The 17,402-nt window shown below is 40.9% G+C and overlaps 1 protein-coding gene across 1 annotated transcript in view; it reads right to left on the bottom strand.

Annotated features, from left to right (window-relative positions):
• Positions 1-2,834: 2,834 nt before the first annotated feature.
• Positions 2,835-17,402, bottom strand: part of LOC111973188 (SLAIN motif-containing protein 1) — a 41,643-nt gene continuing 27,075 nt past the window's right edge. Inside the window, exons 5-9 of the mRNA XM_024000466.2 lie at positions 16,902-17,051; positions 13,113-13,460; positions 12,620-12,802; positions 12,024-12,339; positions 2,835-11,541 (exon numbers count right to left, since the gene is read on the bottom strand). Coding sequence (XP_023856234.1) covers positions 11,466-11,541; positions 12,024-12,339; positions 12,620-12,802; positions 13,113-13,460; positions 16,902-17,051 — 1,073 coding nt within the window. The 3' untranslated portion in view covers positions 2,835-11,465. The remainder of the gene's footprint in view (positions 11,542-12,023; positions 12,340-12,619; positions 12,803-13,112; positions 13,461-16,901; positions 17,052-17,402) is intronic.

The raw sequence follows: 17,402 nt of genomic DNA, 5'->3' as shown, positions 1-17,402 counted from the left end.
TAATTATACTTCAGTATTCTATAGTAACATCTGACAAAAATATCTAAAGACACCGAAGCAGCAAACTTTGTGGAAATTAATATTTGTGTCATTCTCCAAACTTTTTGCCACAACTGTACATCCATGGGCCAGCCGCGACATACGCCTAGTTTCCTGAAATGGGTCACACATGCTAAAGTTGTCCGTGATAATATTCAAACACTCAWCTTTTGGGTTGCTATGTAGATGTTTGTGCTACAAGCCCACACGCCATTCATTTTTGCCTTAAGTAACCTGTCTTATGTAACCATACCAAACGTAATATACACTAATATGAGTGTCTCGGATTTTTGTTTACTATGTTACGTCTAGTCTATGAGACCCGGCTGCAGGAATATGGGCTTTCACAAATGAGGGAAAGAGAAATTTAACAGACATGATGGAACACATTACATTTATTTAAATGTCTAGAGAAATGTGTAGGAAAAYTGTAGGACAATGGGTATTATTTTGGAAAGCTTTTATTTACATTGAAAATACACTCATTCCTTTTCAATACCATATGTTTTAGAAAAAGAGTCACAACTCCCCTATATGGGGACGGCAGGTAGCCTAGTGGTTAGAGTGCTGGGCCAGTAATCAAAAGGTTACTGGATTGAATCCCACCGCTGACAAGGTAAAAATCTGTTATTCTACCCCTGAATAAGGCAGTTAACCCACCCTGGTAGGCCGTCCTTGTAAATAAGAATTTGTTCTTAACTGACTTGCCTAGTTAAATAAATGTTACATTTAAAATGGGAATGTGCGATTGTGTTTTACAGTACAATTGTTTCTCAGTAGGAACATCAAAAATATTAACTGTCCTGTAAACAGTTATGATAAGAAAGAGAAGTAGGTGCAGAGCTACATTTGAGCTTTTATGATTGCAATATTTTCCAAAAGAATTCTGAGCATTTGTCTGAATCAAAAACAGTACTTGTAAGAAGTGTCATTAGTTCTGAAAACAACAAATACATTTCATGAAATCAATTCCAACACTTCAATAACAGGCACAAAATACTAAAAAACAAATGTTGAATTCCTATAAATCCATACTTAGACACTTGTTTCACAGTCCTCAATATTAAACAGGAAGGGACAGTTCCAAATTTACTACAGGGGAGTCGAACTCGAGGGGTCATAAAAAAATCACTACCCTCCTCCTTCATAAAATTAACAAAATAATATTGATCACCACAAATAATAACTGTAATCAGCTAGAGGGAAATGCGATTTTCATTGCTATAATAATATAAAATAGAATCTTCCGGCGCCGACAGCAATAGCTGCCTCGCTTCGCGTTCCTAGCAGAAGGAGCAGCCCCCTATCCACATCGACGGGACAGTAGTGGAGAAGGTGGAAAGTTTTAAGTTCCTCGGCGTACACATCACGGACAWACTGAAATGGTCCACCCACACAGACAGCATGGTGAAGAAGGCGCAGCAGTGCCTCTTCAATCTCAGGAGGCTGAATAAATTCGGCTTYTCACCAAAAATACTCACAAACTTTTACAGATGCACAATCGAGAGCTTCCTGTCAGGCTGTATCACCGCCTGGTACGGCAACTGCTCCGCCCACAACCGTAAGGCTCTCCAGAGGGTAGTGATGTCTGCACAACACATCACCGGGTGCAAACTACCTGCCCTCCAGGACACCTACACCACCCAATGTCACAGGAAGGCCAAACAGATCATCAAGAACAACAACCACCCGAGCCCCTGCCTGTTCACCCCGCTATCATCCAGAAGGCGAGTATAGGTGCATCAAAGCGGGGAACGAGAGACTGAAAAACAGCTTCTATCTCAAGACCTTCAGACTGTTAAACAGCCATCACTAACATTGAGTGGCTGCTGCCAACATACTGACTCATCTCTAGCCACTTTAATAATGGAAAAATTGATGTAATAAATGTATCACTAGCCACTTTAAACAATGCCACTTTATATAATGTTTACATACCCTACATTACTCATCTCATATGTATATACTGTACTCTATACCATCTTCTGCATCTTGCCTATGCCGTTCGGCCATCGCTCTTTCATACATTTTTATTTACATATTCTTATTCATTCCTTTAAACTTGTGTGTATAAGATAGTTGTTGTGAAATTGTTAGGTTAGATTACTTGTTAGATATTACTGCATGGTCGGAACTAGAAGCACAAGCATTTCGCTACACTCGCAATAACATCTGCTAACCATGTGTATGTGACAAATAAAATTTGATTTGATTTGAAATATATACAATACATTTTCGACCAACAGGTTTTTGTGCCAATGCACCACACACATACGGGGACTCGTCTGAAGTCGGTAGAGCCGATCTGCCAACTTCTGTCTGTAGCATCCAAACAATTTGGGCTACCCACTAATATGTCCCCTCTGTGGAAAGTTGAGACTCTCACGATAACGAACATGTCAGTTGCTCTAGAACCCCCACGGGCCTCACAATACTAGTCTGAAGGTACCCGGTACCAGTTGAATAAATTAATGTAAGTTTAGTGCCAAAAATAATGATCACATAATCTATCTCTCTCAGATATAGGAAAGACACTTCATAACAAACTTTGTTTAGATTTTTTGGGGGGAACTATCAGTTGTTCCTTGTAGTGAATCTATTACTTCATTGAGTTTGTAAGGGCTAATAGCAGTAAGGCCAAATAAAAATGTTCATAAAATAATTTTTTACAATATTTTTTTGATACTTCAATGGGTCTTAATAATCAAATAGCAATAGCAAAATGATCCTTGGTATGACCTTCTTAAAACAACTCCATATTGCTTGGTAACCCCCCCCCCCCCCCCCACCCCTCCGGGCTTAGACTTGAATGGGTTACAAGTTGAATGACAAGAATTAGATAGGTTCGAGGTCAGAGGTCGGCAACTAGGTTTGGCCTCGGGCCAATTTATTTCTGAGCAAATAGTTGGCAGGACAGAAGATATTTATCATAAAAGCAGCTCAATTCATATACTGTAGGCTCTCACTACAAATTAAACATGATTTGAACACATCTGGTTAGTATGTAATCATTTCAATTACAATAACATATTAATTACACTGATAATATCATCAATATCTATTAAATGTGTTTTTTATGTCTATTTCTCTGTTCATTGATCAGAGAAAATCAGCTGCAATCAAGAGAAAATGTCGCTTTCAAAGCCTCAAAAGAAAGATGGATAATGAAAATAGGAGTTTCAGGGAAGAATGGACACAGAAATATTTATTAAATCCAGGGTCTTGTTTGCAACAAAACTGTTGCTCTTAAGGATCCGCCCCCTTTTTTCAATTRTTGCCTGAAATGACATACTCAAATCTAGCTGCCTGTAGCTCAGGCCCTGAAGCAAGGATATGCATTTTCTTGGTACCATTTGAAAGGAAACACTTTGAAGTTTGTGGAAATGTGAAAGAAATGTAGGCGAATATAACACAATAGATCTGGTAAAAGATAATACAAAGAAAAACCAACCGTTCTTTTGTTTTTTTTTGTACCATCATCTTTGAAATGCAAGAGGAAGGCCATGATGTATTATTCCAGCCCAGGTGCAATATACATTTTGGCCACTAGATGGCAGCAGTGTGTGTGTGCAAATCTTTTGACTAATCCAATGAACCATTGCATTTCTGTTCAAAATTGTGTAACAAGACTGCCCAAATTTGCCGAATTTGTTAATTAATAATTTTTTAWGTTCAAAATTGTGCACTCTCCACAAACAATAGCATGGTATTATTTCACTGAAATAGCTACTGTAAATTGSACAGTGCAGTTAGATTAACAAGAATTTAAGCTTTCTGACAATATCAGATATGTCTATGTTCTGGGAAATGTTCTTGTTACATACAACCTCATGCTAATCGCATTGGCCTACGACACTGATCCCGAAGAAGTTTAACAAATAATTAAGACGTCCTTATGAATCTAAGCATATCCTACTTTCAAACGTTACCTTTCCACCCAGAGCCCCAACAGATACAGAAAAATTGAAGTTTCAACTGCTACTCTTCCGTTGCTTAATTAAGTTTCAAGTTTTAATGTCACATGCACAAGTACAGTGAAATGTCTTCCTTGCTAACTCAAAACCCAACAATGCAATAATTAATAACAGGTAGCAGGTAGGTAGCCTAGTGTTTAGAGCGTTGGACTATTAACCGAAAGGTTGCAAGATCAAATCCCYGAGCTGACAAGGTAAAAAATCTATCATTCTGCCGCTGAACAAGGTAGTTAACCCACTGTTCCTAGGCCGTCATTGAAAATAAGTTGTTCTTAACTGACTTTGTGCCTAGTAAATTAAAAAATGATCTAATACTAGAAAAAACACATGAGAAAGAAGAAGAAATATGAAGAACACAGTAAGTAAGCATAGTATATACAAGGTCAGTTCCAATACCATATGAAGTTGAAATCTTAAGTTTACTTACACTTAGGTTGGAGTCATTAAAACTTGTTTTTCAACCACTCCACAAATGTATTGATAACAAACTATAGTTTTGGCAAGTCGGTTAGGACATCTACTTTGTGCATGACACAAGTTATTTTTCTAACAATTGTTAACAGACAGATTATTTCACTTATAATTCAATGTATCACAATTCCAGTGGGTCAGAAGTTTACATACACTAAGTTGACTGTGCCTTTAAACAACTTGAAAAATTCCAGAAAATGAGGTCATGGGTTTAGAAGCTTCTGAWAGGCTAATTGACAACATTTGAGTCAATTGGAGGTGTACCTGTGGATGTATTTCAAGGCCTACRTTCAAACTCAGTGCCTCTTCGCTTGACATCGTGGGAAAGCAATTTCCGTGCGGCAGCAGAGAGAATAGTCTATGGGCTTGGGTGGTTGGAGTCTTTAACGGTTTRCCGGGCCTTCCTACCACACCGCCTGATATAGATGTCCTGGATGGCAGGGAGCTTAGCCCCAGTGATGTACTGGGCTGTATGATCGAGGGCGGTACTATTGCCATACTAGGAAGTGATGCAGCCTGCCAAGATGCTCTCAATGGTACAGCTGTAGAACCTTTTGAGGATTTGAGGGCCCATGCCAAACTGTTTCACCCTCCTGAGGGGAAGAGGTTCTGTCGCGCCTTCTTCACGACTGTGCCTATGATTCCACCTTATTCCTATATTGTCCTTTTGCTCGTTCGATGACTCTGCAGAGGTCATAGCGGGACTTCTTGTACTTATTCCTGTCCTTGGCCGTAGCCTCAGAGTTGTCCATGATAGCTCTGTGTGCGGTAGCCCTGTCCTTTAGTCTAGCGCCAACCTCAGTGTTAATCCAGGGCTTTGATTTGGGAATCCTCACCGTGTGGACAACGTCGGCGATTCATTTTCTAARGAAGCCTGTGACGGAGGTGGTTATCTCGCCAATGCTATCGGCGAAGTCTCTAAACATATTCCAATCAGCGCTAGCAAAGCAGTCCTGTAGCATAATCTCATTGTAGATTTGATGTTCTGCTTGTAAACAGGAAGCAGGAGTAGGAAGTCATGATCTGATTTGCTGAATGGCGGACGAGGGAGAGCCTTGTATGCTTGCTTGTGGGTAGAATAACAGTGGTCTAGAACTTTAGTGGTGTTGGAGACGTGTTGATGGAAGTTGGGCATCACATGTCTTAGTGATGCGGAATTTTAAAAAGTAGCCTCTGGGTGTAGGTTTTCTTGCTTGTTTATAGCTTTGTACAGTTCGTTAAGTGCCAGCTTGTTATTTTTCTTGTCCTGAGATGGAACATATACAACAGTCACGATAACAGCTCAAAACTCGCTCGGGAGGTAGAAGGGTCGGCATTTGACCATCAGGTATTCCAAGACGAGTGAACAGTGGGTCGACACTTCACCGCACTGGAGTTAGCTCACCAGTTGGTGTTGATGTAGAGGCAAACCCCTCCCCCACTTGATTTCCCAGACTCTACTGTCTTGTTCGTCCTGTTGAATGGAGAATCCATCAAGTTGGATATCCATGTGGGGTATCTTGTCCGAGACACATGTTTCAGAAAAGCAAAGAATACTGCAYTTTCGAGAGTCCCGTTGGTGGCAAATCCGCGATCGGAGTGGCCAGTAGAATGGAGGAAAGAGGGGGCCGGTTTTCCCTTTGCATTAATCTCATCAGGATCCCCCCCTCTTGCCTCTGTAACACCGGCGTATCCTCTTGGGTAGTCAGAAAATTGGGTCGGATTTACAGAGAGAGTTGAAGTTGAAGCCGAAATTGGGGTAAGTAGCTGCTGATCTGACGTTCAAAAGTTCTTCTCGATTGTAAAAAACAATAGAGGATACATTTCGTGTAAATAAAATAAAAAATAAATAAAATAATCACAAAATAGCTAAATTTGGCCATCCAGTATGGCACCCTTTTAGAATGAACCCAACAACAGAAGGTAACAAGTGGTTRCCTAAAAGCTGTCTGGGTTTAAACATCTCTTTCAGAAAGTGAATAGCTGATCGAGACATAATAGCAGTCAATTTTTGACTCCCCGAGTATAGAAGGCCATGACTCAGCGTCAGAATGTCATAGAGATGAAGCAAAGATATCACCATATGCTTCAGAGTTGAATCTTTCACAGGTATTTTAAAGTGTTTCTCTAGCTGAGCATTGTTACAGAACGCTTTATGTAACTAGGATCCTTTTTATTTATTTATTTTCAAAATATAAAACTAACAATAGGTAGGCTATACATTTTGCACCAGWTTTGCTTAACTTCTTATGGCTGGGGGCAGTATTGAGTAGCTTGGATGAATAAGTTGCCCAGAGTAAACTGCCTGCTACTCAGGCCCAGTTGCTAATATATGCATATCATTAGTTGATTTGGATAGAAAACACTGAAGTTTCTAAAACTGTTTGAATAATGTCTGTGAGTATAACAGAACTCACATGGCAGGCAAAAACCTGAGATAAAATCCAACCAGGAAGTAGAAAATCTGAGGTTTGTAGTTTCAACTCTACTCTTCTATTATATGCATATTCTAGCTTTTAGGACAGAGTAGCAGGCAGTTTACTCTGGGCACCTTTTTATCCAAGCTACTCAATACTGCCCCKCTGTCCCAAAGAAGTTAAGATGAAAAACAGCCCCAGACCATTATTCCTCCTCCACCAAACTTTACAGTTGGTACTATGCATTGGGGCAGGTAGCGTTCTCTGGTATCCGCCAAACCCAGATTCGTCCGTCGGACTACCAGATYMTGGAGCGTGYTTCATCACTCCATAGAACATGTTTCCACCGCTCCAGAGTCCAATGGCAGCGAGCTTTTTCTCAAGGGCAGAAATGTTTTGAACTGACTTGTTGGAAAGGTGGCATCCTATGACTGTGCCACTTTGAAAGTCACTAAGCTTTTCAGTAAGGCCATTCTACTGCCAATGTTTGTCTATGGAGATTGCTATATGCTCAGTTTTATACCTAATAACAACGGTGTGGCTGAAATAGCCGAATCCACTAATTTGAAGGGGTGCCCACATAACTTTGTATATATAGTGTAGCTTCCTTACAATTTGTGATGATGAGTGAATGTGTTTTTGCAGAAATCAATAGGCCTATGTTTAAAAAAGTATTCAATTAGCTACATATGCATTTAGTGTAATGAATTTTGATATATTAATGATGAAACTGCATTTCTTCCCCCAAGAGGAAGGAGTTGCTCTTTGCTTCATTTTGAGCACCTGCCCCTGAAAGGTCTCTGCACGGCCCTGATCTGCAATGACGCACCAGGCGTCTCCACTGCCTATCTATGATCTTGTGGATTTCRATTGAAAATTGGTGCAGATTTAAATTATTTTATGTGTGTATGATTGCTAGTTAACCTATTGCAGATCTGGACAAAACACTATTGTCACTATGGATAGAGGGTAGGTAGACTATATTGACCTGTGGTATAGTATGCGCCCAGAAAGCGTAGTGCATAAGGGAAGTACCAAAACACCGTGATAGGGGAGGCTCATGCAAGCAGATAAGGAAATGTAGCTACAGTATATGGAACAAGTAAAACCTGCAAAATGGGGACTGTAAACCAGGGAACAAATGCACTACCCTCCCCTGTGCCCAATAAATAAAAACACACAAGCCTCCCCAAAGCAACAAAAAAAAGTTTGACAACCCTCACGTATTTTGGACCAGCCACCCCACCTCACTACATTTCGAACTATGCCTAATTCAATGCAGTACCATGATTTAATAGAAATAGGCATGGGCCTTAGCGTTTAATATTTGTTTTGTGACGTATCGGATACAAATGTCTAGATTTGGTAGAGATGCTCTTTGGGATGTATAACTTTATATTAGAAGGGGTGCCCAAAAATGTGGGAATGGCACCCCCTATTTATTTGTTATTTRTTTTACATAATCCAATATGGCCGCCAAAACTGAATCAGAGGTTAGAAAGGTGATATTACTCTTGGATTTTCAGTGCCATATATAAAACATATATATTATGTATTTGTTAGTAGACCAACCTTCAATAATATGCCATTATATATCATAAGTAACCTGCCTAAAGTGTCAGAAAGGACCTGGAAACACCAGAAATCAACCTGTAAACCACTCAGATTTTGGTGAACTACGACATTAATAACCTTAGAGATGTCTTTAAAGGGCAATGTTATCAAACTTAATTGCACACACACCTTAGATTATGTATACATTATGTAGCTTATCTACTGAGAACATACAATGTGCAGCTAATTGATTGAGAACATGTGTAATTTACTCTAAGTATTACCTTAAACTGGTCACAGAAACAATGGTACTTTGTCCCATCAAAGGTTTCTCAGTAGATAATGCTTGTCTAGCCCCTACTTTTGCAATTATGCTTTTAGGCCACTCAGGATTTTCCCCCAAACCCAATATTCCTGTGAATCCAGTATGGCAGCCATAATGATATGGCCGCCATTTATGAAGCAGCAAGTTTCACCATGGTCAAACATGGCATGGAAATCCAAAAGCAGATCACACAACATTTCACTTCTGGCCAAAAACCTTTGATGGCCTTTGATGAACCATTTTTTGCTCTTGCAAAGTTTGTTCAAAAGGCTTATGAAGAGCAATGTTTGGTGGACTGCACATAAATATCGCCCTATGGCACATAATAGGATAACTTTTTGGCACCCCTTCTAAGATTTTTTCATATCACCTGAGGAATGTTTGTTCCAAAGTTCTTGCATGTATCTGATATAAAAAAACGATATAAGAATAATGGCCTTGCTAACGTTTTGGCTGGAGATGGATTCAATCACATGAATGAGAGTTTTGTGGCTCTATCTATTGCAACTTATACTGCCAACTCAGGCCAGCAWATACCATTGGTCAATGAAGATCATTGATTTTCACCATATTGCCCTCTTGTAATAGTGTCTTCCARTTGTATCCTCTTGAACGGTCTATTACACAACAGGTACATTAGATTGTGCTGTTTCGATCTCTCCTCAGTCCCCAAGAATAGTCTCCGTTTTCTAGAACAATGATTCCAAGGCCGGGATTCAATGAAATGTGCATTATCGACGAGCACATTGACTTGACTTTTAAAGGTAATTTARGTGTACACTCTTAGAAAAAAAGGGTTCCAAAAGGGTTCTTCGGCTGTCCCCAAATCAGAACCCTTTTGGGTTCCAGGTAGAACCCATTTGGGTTCCATGTAGAACCCTCTGTGGAAAGGGTTCTAAATGGAACCCAAGAGGGTTCTACCTGGAACAAGAAAAGGGTTCTTCAAAGGGTTATTCTATGGGGACAGGTTCTACTATAGATAGCGTTTTTGAGTGTACTGTGAATGCAATCTCTACAAACGTCAGGGAAAAACTAAAACTAAAGTGCCTTCAGAAAGTATTCATACCCTTTATATTTTATCCTTACCCAACTACACACAATAAATACCCCATAATGACAAAGTGAAAACATGTTTTTAGACATTTTTGCAAATGTATTGAAAATMAAATACAGATATCTCATTTACACCCCTGAGTCAACACTTTGTAGAAGCACCTTTGGCAGCGATTACAGTTGTGAGTCTTTCTGGGTAAGTCTCTAAGCGCTTTCCACACCTGGATTGTGCAACATTTGCCTATTATTATTTTCAATTCTTCAAGCTCTGTCAAATTGGTGGTTGATCATTGTAAGACAACCATTTGRCATAGATTTTCAGGTAGATTTAAGTCAAAACTGTAACTCGGCCACTCAGAAAATTCACTGTCTTCTTGGTTAGCAACTCCAATGTAGAGTTGACCTTGTGTTTGAGGTTATTGTCCTGCTGAAAGGTGAATTATTCTCACAGTTTCTGGTGGAAAGCAGACTGAAACAGGGTTTCCTCTAGGATTTTGCCTGTGCTTAGCTCCATTCCATTTKTTTTTTATCCTGAAAAACTCCCCAGTCCTTAACTATTACAAGCATACCCATAACATGATGCAGCCACCACTATGCTTGAAAATATGGAGAGTGGTACTCAGTAATGTGTTGTATTGGATATGCCCCAAACATAACACTTTGTATTCAGGACAAAAAGTTAATTGATTTGCCACATTTTTTGCAGTATTACTTTAGTGCTTTGTTGCAAACAGGATGCATGTTTTGGAATTGTTTTAATTCTGTACAGGCTTCCTTCTTTTMGCTCTGTCAATTAGGTTAGTATTGTGGAGTAACTATCCATCCACAGTTTTCTCCTATCACAGCCATTTAACTCMGTAACTCTTTTAAAGTCACCATTGATTGACCTCATGGTGAAATCCCTGAGCGGTTACTTTCCTCTCCGGCAACTGAGTTAGAAAGGACGCTGGTATCTTTGTCGTGACTGGGTGTACTGATAGACCATCCAAAGTTTAATGAATAACTTCACCATGCTTAAAGGGATATTTATTTGCTTCTTTTTATTTTTTCATCTACCATAGGTGCCCTTTTTTGCGAGGCATTGTAACACCTCCCTGGTCTTTGTGGTTGAATATGTGTTTGAAATTCACTGCTCGACTGAGGGACCTTACAGATAATTGTATGTGTGGGGTACAGAGATGAGGTAGTCATTCAAAAATAATGTCAAACAATATTATTGCAGACAGAGGGAGTTCATGTAACTTATTATGTGACTTGTTAAACACGTTTTACTTCCAAACTGATTTAGTCTTGGCATAACAAAGGGTTGAATACTTATTGGCTCCAGACATTTCAGCTTTTCATTTTTAATTAATTTGTAAAAAAAATAAAAAAAAATAATATTTAAAAAAAAATGTCAAAATATAATTCCACTTTGACATTAAGGGCCAGTGACAAAAGAAATCAAATTGTAATCCATTTTAAATTCAGGCTGTAACACAACAAAATGTGGASAAAGTCAAGGGGTGTGAATACTTTGTAAATGCACTGTATCCCTTTAAGCTGCGACTCATTTGGCCCATTTGAATGATCCATGGCCTCAGGCCTTGGTTCAGAACATASAGATCTTACAGTAACCCAATGAATGATGAGGTGTTATACAACATCACGGGTTCAGTAGCAGCCATCCTTCCAGCTGCCATCTCTCAGAGCGCTTAGCGCAGCCAGGCTCTTTGGGGGGGTCAATAGACTGCGAGAAAGTGAGAGGGGTCGAAAGAGAGAGTAATAGATAGAGAGATAGGGAGGGAGGGAGGGAGATATATTTATAGAGAGAGAGAGATTCAAAGATACAGTCACTCAGGATGAAATGGGAGAGTTYAGTCATACATTTAGACCCAATTGTATGAGGTTATTTTGCACTGCTAATGAACGTGTTTTGTATTGGTTATGAAGTTCTTATGTAGGTACCCTTCATATAAAGTGTAACAACAACAACATATTATAGAAATACTGCTTTTCCTCTCATACTTTTCTATTTAACATGACCCCTCGATAAAGTACCCACATTCTTGAGGCTACAATAATCAACTAAAGGTAATATTATATAATATCATGGATAACATACAGTAGATAATCTATAATCATATTATTTTTTATAGCACGATAATGTTCATTTGGAAAGTATAATAGACAGGCATCTAATTCACCCTTAGTCCGAATGACCCTATTTACCTGTGTGTGGGCTGGGCGATCTTGCTGGGGCGGGGAATGCCACCGGTCCCTGTGAAGGAGGCGGGTCGTGGTAAGGCACTACGGGGGGTGGAGGAGAGCTGGGGGACACCACTGGGGATGGTGACTTTGAGGGCCTGGGGTGCACTGCTGGGGATGTTGTGACGAATGGCAGAGGTAGAGAGGGTGTTGGAGGAGGAGAAGGGACCCTGTTGGACCGTGGGGCTGACATAGGCTGTGGCCTTGACGGGGTGTCGGGGGGTTGTGTGGAAGTTTCCCACACTCTGGAATCGCTGGCTGAGCTGGCCGATGGAGGGAACTGAAGGCAGAGGAAAAGGAAAGAAGGGTTAGTCAGTCATCAAACTATTCTAACCCAAGAATGTGGGGTGCAATGATCTTAAATTAAATAGGCTTAAATAAACAGGTGATACTGGCAAGCACAGTGTGCGGAATGTACCTTTTCTGTTGAGTCATTGTGTAAAGAATCAACAAATTTTATACATAACACGTATCAAAAAAATTAAAACTCTGTAAGAGGAGGTGTGCAGGATTCCTGTACTGATACGACTGATGGTAGACCAAAATGGGAGGGATCTTACTGGAGGACTGAAGTCGTGCGAGCCCATTGGACGAGTCGAAGCTCTGGCTGCCCCGCATGGTTATTGGCAGGGAGGAGGGGCCAGATGAGTGATTGACAGGAGACACCAGGCTTGGAACAACACTGGGATCGCAATGCATGCTGGGAGCTCGGATCAGGTTGGGCATGCTTCTCCGCAGCTTGTCTACGTAACCATGGAGACACAATCAAACGTCCACAGTCAAAAGAGGGAAGTTAAAAATCCATTGCAATCAAACCGGGAAGACATGCATGAAACGTATTACTCTTCGTTTAGGCCAMTGTTCTTCAGTCCTGCACCTGGAGATCAACAGGGTGTGCAGGCTTTTATTCCAGCTCAGTACCAACACAATTCAACTACTCAAGGCCTGATGATCAGCTGATCATTTGAATCAGATGTGTTAGRATTGGGCCAGAACAAAAGCCTGCATACCCTGTGGGTCTACCAGGATGGAACACCCCAGCTCTAGACTGACCTGTGCTGGACCTGTATCCATATGTGTCCGCGATGAGTCTGGAGGGTCCGGAGAATTGCTGCTGGTACTGGGACAGCCCACTGAGGGAGTACTGAGGGGTGGAGGTGCTGCGTCTGCTGCACTCCCTGATACTGGAGATACTGGAGAAGGTGTGTGAGTGAGACAGGCCGCCCCACTGCATGGACCCGGTCCGGAGCAGCCGAGGCTGGGGCGGAGGGAGCTGGTTGTAGCCCTCCTCATCCTCCTCTTCCTCGTCCAGGTCCATCTCGTTACACCGGAGTGAGAAGCTGGAGCTGCGACGGCTGGCCGTGGTCGAAGAAGAGGTAGTGGCGTACTCCTGACGCAGGCCTGGTGAAGGGAGACATYCAGTACCACCCAAAAGTTTGGGACACACCTACTCATTCAAGGGTTTTCTTTATTTTAAAAATCATGTTCCTTGATAACAAACATGTATGCCATCTGTAAATATGAATACAATTGTTAAARGGTAAGCCTAGTTGATTTAGCCACGGAAAACGATAGGAACCTTCCCTCTAGCCACGATTCGCTGAGATAATGGATTAGCCGGACATGCCGAGAGATGAGTTCGGATTGGTCTGCCATGTAGCACGCTTCTGTCTATAACATGAGCTGGTCAGTATGTGTAGGTAATCCTTTCTAACGCGGCTTTTTTTTAAAGATATCACGAAGAACTGCAAAAATGTTGCTAATACTCTCCACTTTCTGGCAGAGCGAGTTTTGAAATCAGTGGAATGCCCGGTGGAAGCAGTGTATGATAGCTAAGGCGTTTGATTGCAAATATGCGGAGGGAGTCAAAAAGAGAACACCTGTCTCCGGATTACTCTGTGTAGTGATATTATTGCAACGCCGATCCATTTGCATTGCTAGTTATAGCCTAATGTTAGRTYGCTAGTTTATATTGAATCTTGMTGATTAGCTTTCGCTACCTATAGATTCATGCAGGGTAGTAATTTTATGATTTGGGATTATGGTTAATTGTTTATCTAGCTACATGTCTAAACAAAAGACTTCACTATGCAAGTAACCATTTCGCTGTACCGTTTACACATTCTGTATCCTGTGCATGTGACAAATAAACGTTGATTTTATTTGATATAGTGTGTGTTTACCATAGACTGTAATGTGAAGAACAACATGACCTGCATCAAAGTCAAATTAGGATATAGCGTTAGGCCAGGGCTCTCCAACCGTATTCCTGAAGAGCTACCATCCTGTAGGTTTTCACTCCAACCCTTACCGAGCACACCTGATTCTAATAATTACCAGGTTGATAAGCTGAACCAGGTTAGTTACAACTGGGGTTGGAGCGAAAACCTACTYGATGGTAGCTCTCCAGGAACATGGTTGGAGACCCCTGCGTTAGGCCAACGAGACAGTGTCCAAGTTCTAAAATTCTCTGGTAGAATGCCTTGCTTTTATCTTGTRACACTCACAACTTTAAGCTATTTTCTGTAATTAGCTCACCATTAACTTGTAAATAATGACCTTGTTGTGAGTTTATTTTCCTGTAATAATTAATACAAATTAGCTAAAGTTAAGACGCTGTCAGCTACAGTGCATTTCGGGAAGTATTCAGACTGCTTGACTTTTTCCACAATTTGTTTATTTTATTCCASAATTTATTTACATAAGTATTCAGACCGTTTGCAATGAGACTAGAAATTGAGCTCAGGTGCATCCTGTTTCCATTGATCATCCTTGATATGTTTCTACAACTTGATTGGAGTCTACACTGTGGTAAATTCCATTGATTGGACATGATTTGGAAAGGCACACACCTATTTATATAAGGTCCCACGGTCAACAGTGCATGTCAGAGTAAAAACCAAGCCATGAGGTCGAAGGAATTGTTCGTACAGCTCCGAGACAGGATGGTGTCGAGGTACAAAATCTGGGGAAGGGTACAAAAAMAATTCTGCAGCAATGAAGGTCCCCAAGAACCCAGTGGCCTCCATCATTCTTAAATTGAAGTTTGAAATCACCAAGACTCTTCCTAGAGCTGGCCGCCCACTTAAACTTAGCAATCAGGGGAGAAGGGCCTTGGTCAGGGAGGTCACCAAGAAACCAACGGTCACTCTGAAAGAGCTCCAGAGTTCTTCTGTGGAGATGGGAGAACCTTCCAGAAGGACAAACATCTCTGCAGCACTCCGCCAATCAGGCCTTTATGGTAGAGTGGCCAGACGGAAGCCACTCCTCAGTAAAAGGCACATGACAGCCTGCTTGTAGTTTGCCAAAAGGCACCTAAATGACTCTCAGACCATGAGAAACAAGATTCTCTGGTCTGATGAAACCAAGATTGAACTGTTTGGCCTGAATGCCAAGTGTCACGTCTGGAGGAAACCTGACACCATCCCTACGTTGAAGCATGGTGTTGGCAGCATCGTGCCGTGGGGATGTTTTTCAGCGGCAGGGACTGGGAGACTAGTCAGGATCGAGGGAAAGATGAACAGAGCAAAGTACAGAGAGATCCTTGAAGAAAACCTGCTCTAGAGCGCTCAGGACTTCAGACTGGGACAAAGGTTSACCTTCCAACAGGACAATGACCTTAAGCACACAGCCAAGACAACGCAGGAGTGGCTTCGGGACAAGTCTCTGAATGTCCTTGAGTGGCCCAGCCAGAGCCCGGACTTGAACCTGATCGAACATCTCTTGAGAGACCTGAAAATAGCTGTGCCGCGACGTTCCCCATCCAACCTGACAGAGCTTGAGAGGATCTGCATAAAAAAATGGAAGAAACTTCCCAAATACAGGTGTGCCAAGCTTGTAGCGTCATACCCAAGAAGAGTCAAGGCTGTAATCGCTGCCAAAGGTGCTTCAACAAAGTACTGAGTAAAGTCTGAATATTTGTGTAATTATGATATCAGTTTCTATTTTTAATACACTTGCAAAAGTTTCTAAAAAACAGTTTTTGCTWTGTCATTATGGGGTATTGTGTGTAGACGATAAGAAAAAAGTAAAGGGGTCTGAATACTTTCCGAATGCATATATGGTCATTATTGGAACTGGCTAGCCAGCTATCTTAACGTTAGCTAGCTAGCAAAAAAGCTAGAGAGGAACCAAAACATTGTTTAGAAAGTTGTTTTTAGTTGCATGGTATGCTAGATTGACACACACATTTTTAACCAGGCTGCTGATGTCATGCAGCCTGTCGTTTATGTGTTTATACTTTTTCATAACGACAACGACAAGCTTGATGTCGGACGACAATAGAATGGTCATGATGCAACAACTGTTTACAAACATACACTACCATACTCACTCTGTTTAGCACATAGCCTCACGTGAATTCTTAAAGAGATGGGTGGGGCTTAAGKGGGTGTGAACGATGCTGAATGGGTGTAGCCAAAGAAGAGCTCTCCAGTAGGTGTACCAAAACATTCAAGGGCCATTTTTTCAAAAGTGGGGTTACAAATGTATCATCTTTCAAAGCAGAATTACTTTCCCARTGTTCCTCAACTGTAGTGTATGATATACACTTTTCTAGCTCTGAGTTTCTACTGTTATCCAATGTAAAAAACATKATTTGAAATTTTGCTACATAAGACCGAATCGAGCCGGTCGGTCACATTTATGCTTCATGGTAGTACAATGAACAAAATATATTGTTAGCATATACAGCTACATATGTTCCTTCCACATCATCTAGCGTGTTTATAAGGTGTATCCAAAACAAAATGTTATTGAGTTTATTGTTCATTTCTACCTGTACAGTTCCCAACTGATGAAGATATTTATCATTACAAAAACAGTATAGCGTACTCTACTCACTCTCCTCCTGCAGTCGAGCCATGACCTGTACGTCCGTCATGTCCTGTAGTTTATAGCCCATAGATATAGTGTCATCCTCCAGCTCTGAGGTGCCCACCTCACTATCCATGGAAGACTGGGGGCTGACCGCAGCATGCTGCCGACTCACACCTGCAACCACAGAGYACACGGTAATGTATGCTAATGTACGGTAATGAATAATAATAGATTTATTTTATATAGTGCTTTTCATTCAAATGAGTATCTCAAAGATGCTATAAAAAATATAAAAAAACAGATATAGGGTTCTGGAGGTTGGATGATGGTCTTCCACAGCTTCAGATGATAATGAGATGGTAATGTATGGTAAAGTAATGTGTTGTTAAAGCTAATATATGAATTCACTGCAGCTCCTTTCCTGTTTCTGTAGTGTACTGAACACAATAGTTCAGTGCAAGAAGATGTGAATAAAAATATGAGGTGAATACAAATATATTTTGGAAATAGTGTGATATGTTTCAG

The sequence above is a fragment of the Salvelinus sp. IW2-2015 genome, linkage group LG2 (genome assembly GCF_002910315.2).
Source record: "Salvelinus sp. IW2-2015 linkage group LG2, ASM291031v2, whole genome shotgun sequence".
In the NCBI taxonomy this organism is placed as follows: Eukaryota; Metazoa; Chordata; class Actinopteri; order Salmoniformes; family Salmonidae; genus Salvelinus; species Salvelinus sp. IW2-2015.
This window is presented reverse-complemented; position numbering and strand designations above follow the sequence as displayed.